General features: G+C 31.6%; 1 protein-coding gene across 1 annotated transcript in view; it reads left to right on the forward strand.

The window, feature by feature from the left end:
• The window catches only part of LOC139492165 (mitogen-activated protein kinase kinase kinase 15-like), a 97,870-nt gene that overhangs the window by 35,327 nt on the left and 46,649 nt on the right, over positions 1-15,894 (forward strand). The window contains exons 20-26 of the mRNA XM_071280317.1: positions 4,650-4,788; positions 5,968-6,029; positions 6,597-6,662; positions 7,316-7,416; positions 7,852-7,920; positions 9,816-9,880; positions 11,958-12,021. Coding sequence (XP_071136418.1) covers positions 4,650-4,788; positions 5,968-6,029; positions 6,597-6,662; positions 7,316-7,416; positions 7,852-7,920; positions 9,816-9,880; positions 11,958-12,021 — 566 coding nt within the window. The remainder of the gene's footprint in view (positions 1-4,649; positions 4,789-5,967; positions 6,030-6,596; positions 6,663-7,315; positions 7,417-7,851; positions 7,921-9,815; positions 9,881-11,957; positions 12,022-15,894) is intronic.

Below are 15,894 nucleotides of genomic sequence, written 5' to 3' on the forward strand. Positions count from 1 at the left end.
AATTAATTTTAGTTAAAGTGTTGGGTACCACCTTTAGTTCATAGGATATCATTTTCTGTTGATTTTGTGGTATAGGGAAAGGGAAACCACACATTTTAAAGTTTATAGAAGTATAAATTGCTTATAGGCTTGCAATTGTATACAAACTTTTTCAAAACCACAAAATCACATTATTCATGAAAATCCCACCAGGTATAATGGTTCCCACACAAATAAATGAATCAACCGTATTCTAATATACCAAGTTAGTTTTCACAATTTATTTTCAAATAAAAAAATGTTTTGTTTTGGATAGACCAAACCAATGATCGACATGTGAAAAAACATTTTAAAGTCAAAACATAAATGTTCTCTAAGGAAGTTTGCTACTCAGTTTCAAAATAACAAGCTTTTCATAGCACTAGTATATATTGATAGGGGTTTACTAAAGAAACTAAAAAATCAAAAAAAAATATATACATTTTTGTAGGTCAATGTGCTTGTTTTCGAGATATTAGCCCTTGAAATTTGGCAGGAAAATGTTCTCTCTTGATTTTTCATAGCTTTATCATTGACAAGTTAAAGTTCTCAAAAACTGTTAAAAAATAACTTAAGATTTTATAAGACTGTTACAGATGGCTTATAATTAAACATATAAAAGATTTATATGGGGACGAAGTCCCCTAATACAATAGAAAATTCAATAAAAAAAAATTTAAAAAAAATCTGGAAAATTTCCCAAATTTTTCATTGTACTATAATGAACTCAAAATCGTTCAATTTTTTTTGTCGTGTTTTTTAATTTCCGGATCTGTGCAGAACACATAACTCTACTTCCTTCTTCCGGTCTTGTTGTCGTGAGACTTTGATTAGTCTAGTAAAATATAGGAACTAAAGGAACACAATACCAATATTTCATTTTTAATCATTCTTTGTCTTTGGTATAAATAAACGTTAGGCCTACCTGATGCATTGCGTTTCTTTGTTTACATTGAACATGACGTCATAACTTAAATAACGTCACAAGTAAAATCCCTAACAACAGAACCAAAATCGGAAACGTTACGGTATTTCCGTATCTTTTTTTTATACGACCGCAAATTTTGAAAAAATTTTCGTCGTATATTGCTATCACGTTGGCGTCTGCGTCGTCGTCGTCGTCGTCGTCGTCGTCGTCGTCGTCGTCGTCCGGCGTCCGAATACTTTTAGTTTTCGCACTCTAACTTTAGTAAAAGTGAATGGAAATCTATGAAATTTTAACACAAGGTTTATGACCACAAAAGGAAGGTTGGTATTGATTTTGGGAGTTTTGGTCCCAACATTTTAGGAATTAGGGGCCAAAAAGGGCCCAAATAAGCATTTTCTTGGTTTTCGCACTATAACTTTAGTTTAAGTTAATAGAAATCTATGAAATTTTGACACAAGGTTTATGACCACAAAAGAACGGTTGGGATTGATTTTGGGAGTTTTGGTCTCAACAGTTTAGGAATTAGGGGCCAAAAAAGGGCCCAAATAAGCATTATTCTTGGTTTTCGCACAATAACATTAGTTTAAGTAAATAGAAATCAATGAAATTTAAACACAATGTTAATGACTACAAAAGGAAGGTTGGTATTGATTTTGGGAGTTTAGTTCCCAACAGTTTAGGAATTAGGGGCCAAAAAGGGACCCAAATAAGCATTTTTCTTGGTTTTCGCACCATAACGTTAGTATAAGTAAATAGAAATCTATGAAATTTAAACACAAGGTTTATGACCATAAAAGAAAGGTTGGGTTTGATTTTGGGAGTTTTGGTCCCAACATAATAAGGGGCCCAAAGGGTCCAAAATTAAACTTTTGTTTGATTTCATCAAAATTGAATAATTGGGGTTCTTTGATATGCTGAATCTAACTGTCATGACTGTGTATGTAGATTCTTAACTTTTGGTCCCGTTTTCAAATTGGTCTACATTAAGGTCCAAAGGGTCCAAAATTAAACTTAGTTTGATTTTGACAAAAAATGAATCAGTTAGGTTCTTTGATATGCTGAATCTAAAAATGTTCTTAGATTCTTGATTATTGACCCAGTTTTCAAGTTGGTCCAAATCGGGGTCCAAAATTAAACTTTGTTTGATTTCATCAAAAATTGAATAAATGGGGTTCTTTGATATTCCAAATCTAACTGTGTATGTAGATTCTTCATTTTTGGTCCTGTTTTCAAATTGGTCTACACTAAAGTCCAAAGGGTCCAAAATTAAACTTAGTCTGATTTTAACAAAAATTGAAATCTTGAAGTTCTTTGATATGCTGAATCCAAAAATGTTCTTAGATTTTTTATTATGGGCCCAGTTTTCAAGTTGGTCCAAATCAGGATCTAAAATTATTATATTATATAAGTATTGTGTAATAGCAAGTCTTTTCAATTGCACAGTATTGCGCAATGGCAAGAAATATCTAATTGCACAATATTGTGAAATATCAAATTTTGTTTTAATTAGAGTTATCTTTCTTTGTCCAGAATAGTAAGCAAGAAATATCTAATTGCAAAATATTGTGCAATAGCAAGATTTTTTTTTAATTGGAGTTATCTTTCTTTGTCCAGAATCAACTTAAATCTTTGTTATATACAATATACAATGTATATTCACTTTTTACTACCAACTGATAAATTAAAATAATCTTTACCATTCAGTGATAACAAGCAGTTTTTTTACATCTTAATATTTTATGATGTATTTAAATGAGTAGTTATTGTTGCAAACTCCATTAGAAATTTTAATTGAGATTAGTTTTGGAATAAGGGAAAGGGGGATGTGATTAAAAAAATTGGGTTCAATTTTTCTCATTTGAAATTTCATAAATAAAAAAGAAAATTTCTTCAAACATTTTTTTGAGAGGATTAATATTCAACAGCATAGTGAATTGCTCTAAGAGAAACAAAAATTTTAAGTTCATTAGAACACATTCATTCTGTGTCAGAAACCTATGCTGTGTCAACTATTTAATCACAATCCAAATTTAGAGCTGAATCCAGCTTGAATGTTGTGTCCATACTTGCCCTAACCGTTCAGGGTTCAACCTCTGCGGTCGTATAAAGCTACGCCCTGCGGAGCATCTGGTTGACAAATATTTAAAATACAAAAAAAATAATTTAAACAAACTTCGTCCCCATTCACAGGTAATGCCTGCCTCATATTAAAAAGAAAAATGGGGTTCAATGGGAAAATTTTTCCTTAATAAATAAAACTAGAAAATCTTTGCCAGTGGATTACTGATTGTCGCAGGAAAAATGAGACACAAATAAATCACCAACCTGGGTGAATATAAGTCACTAGAACCATAAAGACTTTCGGCATGGTATAAATAGTGGGCCATTTACTGCAGTAAATGAGTCGTCCAATTATATTACTTTATTATGAATCTGCAAATATACAAATTGTAAACCAAGTTTATAATGTGTTCCAATAAATACGAACAATATGTATAACTGAAATATACGCATGCAACAGATCTAGAGCTTTATTCGGATATTTACTAATATTATATACCAAAATGTGGCTTTCAATCCAAATTGAATTATATATTTGAAATGCTAAAATAACTTAACTTTAATTGAAACTTTTAAACATGGCTAAAAGAATAAATAAAGTTACAAGTACCTGCAGCGGTGACTCTCGTATGTTATATTGATCAGTGACTAACTCGAAAAGTGCTTATTTTAGTATATATATATATATGGTTAGTATTGCCACACTTTGGGTTCATGCATAAATCATGCCATTTGAATATAAATACATATCCTTTAAATGATAATAAAGAATCGCATTGACTTTCTAGCGTATAAAGCTATAGTTTGTTTCAAAATATGCAGCGCAAAACTATTAGTCGTCAATCGTCAAGAAACATGAACATGATATGAATGCGAAACACATAAGACTGAAAACACAAATAACATAATATGTTTAATAAATGGAACAAAATGGATACATATATCCAGTGACATGATGCTTGCACAAATTAAAGGTAAACTGGTCTTCGAATGAGGTATTATTTTAACACTTACTTTAAATTCTCATTATACCCCCGCTTTAAAAAAGGGGGGTATACTGTTTTACCTCTGTCTGTCAGTCCGTCCGTCCATCAGTCCGTCCGTCAGTCAGTCAGTCAGTCCGTCCCACAAAACTTTCGTCACATTTTTCTCAGGAACTACACATCCACCCTTTCTGTAATTTGGTTTCAGGATTTATATAAGTCAGCTTTACTGTGTGATGCATTTTCAGATTCATCACTGGACAACTTCCTGTTTACCGAACACTTGCATATTTTTACACTATTAATATTATCCACTTGCGGCGGGGGTATCATCAGTGAGCAGTAGCTCGCAGTTTCACTTGTTAAAATTCACCTTGCAACTTTATCAAAATTTGTGATATCTGTACTAAATAAAATTGAGAATGGAAATGGGGAATGTGTCAAAGAGACAAAAACAAGACCATAGGGCAGACAACAGCCGAAGGCCACCAATGGGTCTTCAATGCAGCAAGAAACTCCCGCACCCGGAGGCATCCTTCAGTTGCCCCTAAACAAATATGTATACTAGTTCAGTGATATTGGACATCATACCAAACTCTGAATTATACACAAGAAACTAAAATTAAAAGTTTGTATATTTCATATTTTCTCTTTTCTAGCATGATAATAAGATTGTTCATCGAGACATCAAGGGAGATAATGTGCTTGTCAATACATACAGTGGTGTACTAAAGATCTCAGACTTTGGAACCTCTAAACGTTTGTCTGGTATAAATCCATGTGCCGATACATTTGCAGGTAGGCATAAAAATTATCAGTTCTAGCAGTACACTACTGTTAAATAAATTTTGAATTTATTCCATTTCTTCAACAAAAAAATGTGCATTCAACAACTTTATATGCCCCACCTACGAAAGTAGAGGGGCATTATGTTTTCTGGTCTGTACGTCCGTTCGTTTCTTTCGTCTGTGCGTCCGTTCGTCCGAATTCAGGTTAAAGTTTTTGGTTAAGGTAGTTTTTGATGAATTTGAAGTCCAATCAACTTTAAATTTAGTACACATGTTCCCCATGATATGATCTTTCTAATTTTAGTGCCAAATTAAAGTTTTGATCCCAATTTCACGGTCCACTGAACATAGAAAATAATAGTGCGAAGTTCAGGTTAAAGTTTTTGGTAGTTTTTAATGAAGTTGAAATCCAATCAACTTGAAACTAAGTACACATGCTCCCTATGATATGATCTTTCTAATTTAAATGCCTAATTAAAATTTTGACCCCAATTTCACTGTCCACTGAACATGAAAAATGATAGTGAAAGTGGGCATCCGTGTACTATGGACACATTCTTGTTTTCAAATAACTTGTTTAATCTCTGATTTCAACTTTTAAGAATTGGTATCAGTTTCAACTTTTATAAAGGTTTTATGGATTTCTTTTGTGGAAAAGGAAAGTTGTGCATCATTGAAAGAAATAGAACTTCTTACAGCTAGATATTTGCATTTCATGCTAGTAGTTTATAAGCTGTCTGAAAATCATTTAATATATAGATATAAGAAGATGTGGTATGAGTGCCAATGAGACAACTCTCCATCCAAGTCATAATTTGAAAAAGTTAACCATTATAGGTCAAAGTACGTTCTTCTACACATAGCCTTGACTCACACCGTACAGCAAGCTATAAAGGGCCCCAAAAATGACTAGTTTAAAACCATTCAAATGGGAAAACCAACGGTCTAATCTTTACGAGAAATGAGGAAAATTTATGATTATGAACCACATCAACAAACAACAACTGCTGAACATCAGATTCCTAATTTAGAACAGGTGCAAACAAATGCAGTGGATTTAAACGTTTTAATAGGTACCAACCTTCACCCTTAAACTATAATATATGTTTAGATAAAAAAAGCCCTGAAATAAACCATAAAGAACATGTCACTCTGTTGACAAAGTATAAACATGTTGTATTTATTACAGGAACCATACAGTACATGGCTCCAGAAGTTATAGATAAAGGTGCCAGAGGATATGGTCCTTCAGTATGTATTTATTCATTTATAAAGTATTTATAGATTATGTCATGCCCTTTTCCATTTTGGCTTAGTAAGAAAATTCGAAGTCATAATAGAGTTTTGACCAATGAACAACTGAGATCAAACGAACCACAGGTTGATTAAATAAAAATAATGGATATATTATTGATTAAATAAAAATAAAGGATATATTGCGTAAGAAATGGTTGTTTCCCTTTACAAAGATGAAATGAATTAATGATAGATTGAAATTTTAATATCTATAAAATCTAATTGAATAATAATTACTGTGAATTCATTTATTTTCATGGGTACCAATTTTTATTGATTGTGGAAACCTTGCGTTTTCGTGGATATGCGATTTCATGGTTCTGCTAAAGTTTCTAGAAATTTGTATTACATTGAACATTTAAATTTGTGGTTCACTTGTACCCAGGAAACCCACACAAAAAAGTATCCACAATTAATAATGAATCGACAGTATAACCTTTAAACACCATCAAACTGCCTTATTTTACATTATGTATTTTGTATAAAAGAATGAAAATAATATAATATGATTATTCATTAAAGGCTGATATCTGGTCACTTGGCTGTACAGTAATTGAGATGGCAACGGGTAAAATTCCATTTATTGAGGTAGGCTATTGTTGACAAATGACTAGCACAAGGGTTCCATCAAATGTTTTAAGATTTGCCAATTTAAGAAAGGGTACTAAAATAGTAGTTTTTACTTTTTATAGACTAGATAGTTACATGAAACAAACTTATTTGCTTTTTCTATTATTTATTTTCTTTACATTTTATAGAAAAGATGAAGTTAAATGTTAATTGCTTTTGTATTTATCTATGAATTCTAAAAGTTAGAATGATCTTTGAAAAACGCTACTCTATATGATCATGTACGCTAACATTCAAGAAATGTGACAAGTTTGTTTACCGTATTTTAACATGTGATTTGATATGATTTTAAATTTACAGCTAATTTCCTAATGCTCGTAGAGTAAAACATAGAAAGGCTTGCTTGCTCTGTTTGTATAAACCTTAATTCAAGCTTCATAATTAACATTGACATCTCCAAACAATATATATAGGTATAATTTAACCTGTATATATTTTTATACATTCTGTATTTAAATTTGATTTGGCATTATCCTAATTACAATTGTACAATTTACATACAAAGCAAGTAAGCTAACCAAAGTATTGCTTTACATGCATTGGGAAGTTAGCTGTAAGATATTTCTTCTTAATGATACTACTATAAGTCTAGTTCCATTTGTGTGTTTCAGCTTGAAAGCCCTGAGGCAGCTATGTTCAAAGTAGGATTTTATAAAATGCATCCAGAAATTCCAGAAACAATGTCAGCTAATGCCAAAGATTTTCTTCTTAGGTATAATATCACATCATTTATATGTTACTGAGTGTCGCTACATTAAAAGCAGGGGGAGGGGACTTGATACATTGATAATATTATCCAATTTACTTATATATAGCTGTTAAAAAAATTCGGTGTTACTAATGTTCACCTGGTCATAGATATGTTAAACTTTCAAATAATTCTCCACTCCAGACAGTTCAATTTTAATATCTAAAGCGCAAGGCTTGGCAAGCTTTTAAAGTAATTAGTATTTAGATTTCAGCCAATCATTTGCTTGGAACATATATTTTTACTACTGAGGAGAATAATTTTTTTTTTACAATTGGGAAATGTGAAAATAGTGAAAAAAAATTAGATAAAGGAAATAATGGAAACAAGATCAGATTATGTCTTTCTTCACTGTCACATTGTGTTGTTTCATAAGATAATATCATTTGTACTCGACAGGTGTTTCCAGCCAGAACCTGCACAGAGAGATACAGCAGCAGAATTACTTAAACATCCATTTATTATAGAGTAAGTTATTTATTGATTGGTTGTGCAGATGTGGTATGATTGCAAATAATACAACTATCTTTCAAAAAATGAGGTTGCATTCAACAATTAGCAAAATCCTAAAGTAAGCTTTAAAAGACCCTGGGATGAAAAAATGTGAAACATTTCAACAATTAGCCAAACCCTATATGAAGCTATAAAAGGACCTGGGATGAACATATGAAATATGTGAAACAATTCAACAATAAACAAAACCCTATAGTAAGCTTTAAAGGCCCTGGGATGAAAATGTGTGAAACAATTCAACAATAAACAAAACCCTATAGTAAGCTTTAAAGGCCCTGGGATGAAAATATGTGAAACAATTCAACAATAAACAAAACCCTATAGTAAGCTTTAAAAGGCCCTGGGATGAAAATATGTGAAACAATCCAACAATAAACAAAACCCTATAGTAAGCTTTTTCAGGCCCTGGGAAGAAAAATGTGAAACAATTCAACAGAAACACTGAAAGAAAGACAGCCTGAAAAACTAAAGCAATAGATAAAAAATACAGACAGTTACCAACGACCACTAGTAGATAACAGATTCCTTGCTTATGGCAGACACTTAAAAAATGTTGCAGGGGTCAGGGTTTTTGCTAAGGCGAGTCCATGAGTCCTGGACTCATCAAAATCTGTCTGTACTCAAAACTGGTGAGTCCACAGATGCATCAAGATTGAAATATTTTGTATAAACTGAACACAGTTAAACACAAATATCCTCTTTTTATTGCAAAAGTTTAAAAGAAATCTGAATTTAATGTCATTTTATTGCTCTGTTAGGCCATGGAGACTAAAATATTACATTATATTGCAATAAAATATCTTCTTCTTGTTGTTGGACTCACCATGGTAAAAAATTATGAGTCCCTGGACTCGCTTTCAAAAATCCTTAGCGAGAACCCTGACGGTTTCACATGAATAGACTAACTGCTATTCTACAAATTTAGGCTTTAGAAATGATGCTTATATATAAATGTTAAGTATTCAGATGAAGAAGTCACAAGATTACATTAAAGTGTAATATTTTCATTATAGAAAAATACCTAGTTTGATTGGATGATCCATATGGCTGTACTTTTATAGAATTTATATCATCTTTTAAAAACAGTGTAAACAGAAGACTTTGTGGATTTTTTACACTTGTATCCTATACTGAATATGATTTTTTAGCTCACCTTGTCTGTCGTTGTCGTAAACTGTACAAAAATCTTCTCCTCTGAAAATACTAGGCGAGGTAAAATTGTTTATCAAGTGAAGATCTATCTGCCCTGACATTTTCAGATGAATCGGACAACTGGTTGTTGGGTTGCTGCCCCTGAATTGGTAATTTTAAGGAAATTTTGCCGTTTTTGGTTATTATCTTGAATACTATTATAGATAGAGATAAACTGTAAACAACAATAATGTTCAGCAATGTAAGATCTACAAATAAGTCAACATTACCAAAATGGTTAGTTGACCCCTTAAGGAGTTATTGCCCTTTATAGTCAATTTTTTACAATTTTCATTAATTTGGTAAATTTTTGTAAATTTTTACAAAATATTTTCCTCTGTAACTAAAGGGCCAAGTTTATTTTAGATAGAGAAATTTGTAAATAGCAAGAATGTTCAGTAAAGTAAGATCTACAAACACATCACCATCATCAAAACACAATTTGTCATGAATCCATCTGTGTCCATTGTTTAATTCATGTATACGCATAGACAAAGGTGAGCGACACAGGCTGTTAAAAGCCTCTAGTTTTATTTTTCATGGCGTTTTTAAAAAAATTGGTTGTCAGGATGTCACTTTATTATGCAGTTGGACCTTGCAAGACCATGATGGTCATTAAAAACTCCCCTTGTCATTGATTTTACCTTGTATATTTGTAGAACACTGAGTCCCAGAAAGAAGAAGAAAAGAGTGAGTGATGTGGAGTATTTAAGAAGTATATCAAGTAAGCAAATATTCCTTTCTTAGATTTAGATATTTCGGTTTCACACGGGAAACTCCACACTAAAATTTACGACAAAACGGATGATTTTTCGTTCCCTATTGTTAATTTTCCCTTTTAAGATGGTGATGTTCCTTTGGCACCATCTAACGGTGTTAATATTTCACAGTTCGTTCGCTATGCTCATGTCTATTGTGAAGTTTTTGATTTTTAAAAACATAATCTATGTATTGTTTGTAAATTATTAAGCCAGAGATTTCTTTACCACAAATTACTTAAAACCTTTACTAAATCCTTCCAAAGCTAAAAATATTGTTTGGTTGTACCAAATTTATTTCAAACGGGATAGCACATCCTCATTTTTGCGGAAATGTTGTTTACCTTGTCCAGAAATTTTGAAACAATCCTGGTAAACTTATTAATTCTTATAATAAACTTATTCTAAAAGGTTATCAATTCAACACTAATTAGATCATTGAATATTGTTTTTATTGGTATTAATATTGATTTTGTTATCAGTAAATTAAAAGCAAACTAAATATTATTGTTATATAAATATACACATTCATGGATCTACAATCTGTCAAGACCTGTATCTTGGCATTGCACAAGGTCATGTTGTTCTCTGACTGTTTATTATGTCTTTAAACTAAATCCATTGGATGTTGGATGTGTAATGATTGATTATTTAGTCTTAGATGCATGATTTTTTTTATTAGTTGAACTAGCTGTCAGTAACTGTGAGTACTCTCAGATCTGTACTAAGTGTCTTTTTGTTGTTGGGATATACAAGTACCCGGCCACGTCCACTCTGTGTAATATTTGTATTTGTTTCCATTTGATGAGTTAAGCCTTTTTCAAATGATTTTTATAGTTTGTTCTTATGTTTTACTGTTAAACCACTGTCCCAGATTAGGGGGAGGGTGGGGATTTTGCTCACATTTTTAACCCAGCCACATTCTGTATGTTTATATAAATAAGAAGATGTGGTATGATTGCAAATGAGACAACTCTCCATAAGAGACCAGCATAAGATAATTGGAAATGCTATCTATGGATATTTTGGCACTATTGCATCTGCTACTGACCTTCTACATTGATTGAGGTTGCATACACATTTTGATTCTATTGGTCAACTGTGCATACTGTGAAAGTACTTTGATTCGTGGGTATCAATTTTCGTGGTTTTTTAAATTCGTGGATTTTAGTTTTCTAAAAAAAGAAAATTGAAACGAAGGTTACAAATAGTCTGGATTGAAGGAAATTGCAAAGTAAACATTGACCCGTGTAAATCGTAGTGACAACACTTATTAACCCAAGATAAAGTGATCAACAGATTAAGGACCATCAAATGTGTTAATTAGGCCATACACATGTCACATAAAGAAATCAGTATCATAAACAAATACTATAAACATATCCTGAATTGTCAAATAATTCTTATCAAAATAAAGTCCAGCATGAAATTATTATTTCCCATATGTACGAGAACTATGAGGCTATAAAATGAACACTTTATCATACTAGCATATCAATACCGTAAATCTGACTTTCATCGAAAAAAAAATATTTTTATGAGAATATTAAAAACAAAAAATTGTACAGTTTAGGTTATTAAATATTAAATGGGTATAATCCTGCATGCAGTTGTAGTTCTGTGACTGCATTCTGAGATTCGAGGTTATTCAGTATATTCTCTAGATCATATCAGTAGTCAAACCTTCATGGGGATCTTTCCATGTCTTGATTTGGACAATGGTTGTTTTATTTCATTGGACACTTAAATTTGTGGATAAAGTCATCCACGAAAATCACGAAAATTGGTACCCCACGAATAAAAGTACTTTCACAGTATATGATGTAACAAGTGATTCAATTTTCAAGTCCATATCCTAGTTAGTTTAGAGGATTTCACCGATTTATTGGTCATCAGCAAAACTCATTTTTTGCACAGGATTCTGCTATTTAAATTTGAAAATCTATTGCACAACTTACAATTATCTTTTTTACATAGTGCAAAGTTTTCAAGATTCTGTGATCTTGCTTGCTGTGATTACTTATAACAACTTTTAAATTTCAGTGCCAGCAGCCGAAAAGAAGAAACAAAAGCCAAAGTTAGAATTACATGTACCAAGGAAAAAAAGGTATTGTTTTAAAATCTTAAAAAAAATACAAAGTAACATGTGTCAATAATAGCAATGGGATGGAAAGAAAACTTTGAAAATGTGAAAGAGTTTCGTGTATAGTTTTGGCATCATTCCAGTTTGTTTGGCCATACTCTTTGATAATGGAAAAAATATTATGTTAAAAATTATGCTATATGTAATATGATTTTGTAAGCATAACCACAAAAAATCAGAACAGTAACATTAAAAACTGGACTAAAACCTTTTTACTTGTTATTTGTAAGATGAAAAAATTTATGATTAATTCTTAGTTAAATATTATTGATTAATTTAGCAGGATGATAAGTAAAAACCTGTAGAAAGGTTAGAAAATTGTGATAGTAAGACCAGTTTCAATAATTTCTATAGGTTTTAGGTTTTACCTCCTACTGTATGAAACATGTCTACTTATGCTTGTTCTAAATGAAAACGTAAAAAAATAACAAGTTGAATGTTATATTCCATACACAGGTCAGATTTCCAATTACTGTGTGTATTAGGCTAACTATGTTGGTCTATAGATCATTGAAAGATATATCTGTCTTGTGGACGTCATGAAACCTTGACCGCTTCTCCAGCTTTTAATGGTTAACATTAAGATTTCTAATTACAATGAGTAATACGTTTGTAGTACCACTATTTCATTGTTTATTGTTTTGTTTTGTTTTGTTTTGTTTGATACATAAACTCATCTCAAAGAATTTTGTTGTAGTCTTAAAAACTGGTGAGATATTTTAGCATGTGCACTCTTTGTTTTTGCTAGAATTTCAATTACTGTGGATTCAACTTTATTCATGTAATATCAATTTTCCTTGATTATCAGGGGTATAGGTAAAACACAAAAGTGAATGTCCTAAGAAGTACTGTAAATTCAGAAATTATTGCGTGCATTTATTATTGCGTTTTGGTCATTTTGGACTAAAATGCGATTTAATTTTTTGCGATATTGAGAAAAAATCCTGTTTACTTCATATAAAAAATTACAAAATGCGAATTTTAATTATTGCGATTATAACCTGGTCGCATTTTTCGCAGTAATAAAAGCATCGCAATATTTTCTGAATTTACAGTATACATTCCCATAGGATCATATGGATGTGTATGCAGACTTTGACAAAACCATAAAATTAACTATCCACTGAATTACAACTTTTCCTCAATCCAAAAAATTAGTACACATTAAAACTAATGGAATCTGCAGTATTTGGAATTTGTCTTGTAAATTTTGAAAAAAAAATGAGTATATTATCTTCATCATGGCTAATTTTTATCAGTACCAAAGTTCTGGTCAGAGTAAATGAAAAAAGGACTTGCATCCAAATAAAATTATCCCTGTTTTAGAATCATTACTCAAATATCATCAAGCGTTCTGTGAAATTCTGCTTTATTTTTTTTGTCTAACCTGAATGCGTTTAGTTTCTTTCTCTGTACATGGTTTGACAAATATATTTCAAATCTTTCTTTTCTAAACTTTCTTTATCAATTTTGAAGAGCTCTGAATTGATATTTTAGAATGTTGCTCAGATAACATATAGGTTGTGTTTCGTTTGCATGCTGTTTTCAAAATCTGCCTTTCTTATTTCTGAGTTTTAGATTCATGTTTAATTTCCTACTCAAAACAACTACAAGATTATTCAATAAATATATTTATTGATGTGTACTATTCTAGTTTTGAGGAGTTTTCAGTTTAATCTAGAGTTGATAGGTTAATTATAGTACATGTTGCATGTATAATATAGGTAAAAAATATACACAACTGTACCAGGATAAAATAAGGGTTTGAGCTCCTGCTAAAATGTTAACCCTGCCACATTCTATATCTGCCTGTCCTAAATCAGGAGCCTGTATTTAAGTGGTTGTTGTTGTTTGTTGCTGTTGATCATATGTGTTGTTTGTTTATTGTTTTGTTTGTTTATTGTTTTGTACAGTTATAGTAAGTAGTGTTCTGTTGCACCACCGTCCATGGTTAGGGGAGGGTTGGGCACCCACTTACATGTTTAATTTCTGTATTATTTGGTCTCTTGTGAAGAGTTGTCTCATTGGCAATCATACCACATCTTCTTTTTTTAATGGGTGAATATAGGATGTAGATAAACTAGATATAATGGTTGTCTTATAGATACTTAATCACAATTCCTGATATGACAGAAATAATGATTATCAATTATAAGAATTGAATTGGCAGATTAATTTATGCAATATAGCATTATAATTTTTCAACCACTTGCTCAACATGGGAAAGAAGTATTTGCTGCCCCTAATTCGCCTTTTCAGAATCTAATGCATCTAATTTCTTTCTTTGTACATGGATTGACGAACATATTTCTAAATCTTTCTTTTCTAAACTTACTTTATCAATTTTGAAGAGCTCTAAATTGATATTTTAGAATGTTGCTCAGATAACATATAGGTTGTGTTTCGTTTGCATGCTGTTCTCAAAATCTGCCTTTCTTATTTCTGAGTTTTAGATTCATGTTTAATTTCCTACTCAAAACAACTACAAGATTATTCAATAAATATATTTATTGATGTGTGCTATTCTAGTTTTGAGGAGTTTTCAGTTTAATCTAGAGTCGATAGGTTAATTATAGTACATGTTGCATGTATAATATAGGTAAAAAATATACACAACTGTACCAGGATAAAATGAGGGTTTGAACTCCTGCTAAAATGTTAACCCTGCCACTCTATATCTAAAATTGAGAATGGAAATGGACAATGTGTCAAAGAGACAACAACCCGACCATAGAAAAAACAACAGCAGAAGGTCACCAACAGGTCTTCAATGTAGCAAGAAATTCCCACACCCAGATTCGTCCCTCAGCTCGCCCCTAAACAAATATATACTAGTTCAGTGATAATGAACCCCATACTAATTTCCAAATTGTACACAAGGAACTAAAAATAAAATAATACAAGACTAACAAAGGTCAGAGGCTCCTGACTTGGGACAGGTGAAAAAATGCAGCTGCCTGTCCTAAATCAGGAGCCTGTATTTAAGTGGTTGTTGTTGTTTGTTGCTGTTGATTATATGTGTTGTTTGTTTATTGTTTGTACAGTTATAGTAAGTAGTGTTCTATAGCATCACCGTCCATGGTTAGGGGAGGGTTGGGCACCCACTTACATGTTTAAATTCTGTATTATTTGGTCTCTTGTGAAGAGTTGTCTCATTGGCAATCATACCACATCTTCTTTTTTTAATGGGTGAATGTAGAATGTAGATAAACTAGATATAATAGTTATCTTGTAGAGTGGGGTGCTCATTTTCGCCACATCTTTCCATATTTTCTACAGTTTATGTTCAGGTCTAAATGTTTTTGAAGTATACTGATATTTCTATATGAAGATAATTTCAAATGCAAGCTTGAAAACCGGTTTGTTTTAAGAAAATCATCTGAAAAGTAAGATTAAAGGGTGTTTGAAATTTCCGGATGTTTTGTCAATGGGGGACACATATTCGCCGTTTTTACACATCTATTTAAAACCAAATAACCGCAGCTTTTAACAACTTTTATCAAATCAATTGCATTATAGATGAATAGCAGACATTTCAAAGGTATAAAGAATTCAAAATTAGGGCATTCAGTCAAATATTTACTTAGAAATACTTCTTTGAAATCGTGTTTTTTATTCAGGAAATTGTCCGAAAATCGTTGTCCGTTTTTCTGTCATTTTCGGTAGGAGCCGCAATTTTGTCTCAGTTTAAAAAATATTATATTTGTTATAAAAATATAATTTACGGGTACATTTCTTCCATTTCAGCCATCCTTTGAAGTTTTTACACCTCAAAATCCTTAAACGGCGAAATTGTGTCCCCAGCGAAAATGAGCACCCCACTCTAGATACTTAATC

Source organism: Mytilus edulis, chromosome 10, assembly GCF_963676685.1.
Source record: "Mytilus edulis chromosome 10, xbMytEdul2.2, whole genome shotgun sequence".
NCBI lineage: Eukaryota > Metazoa > Mollusca > Bivalvia > Mytilida > Mytilidae > Mytilus > Mytilus edulis.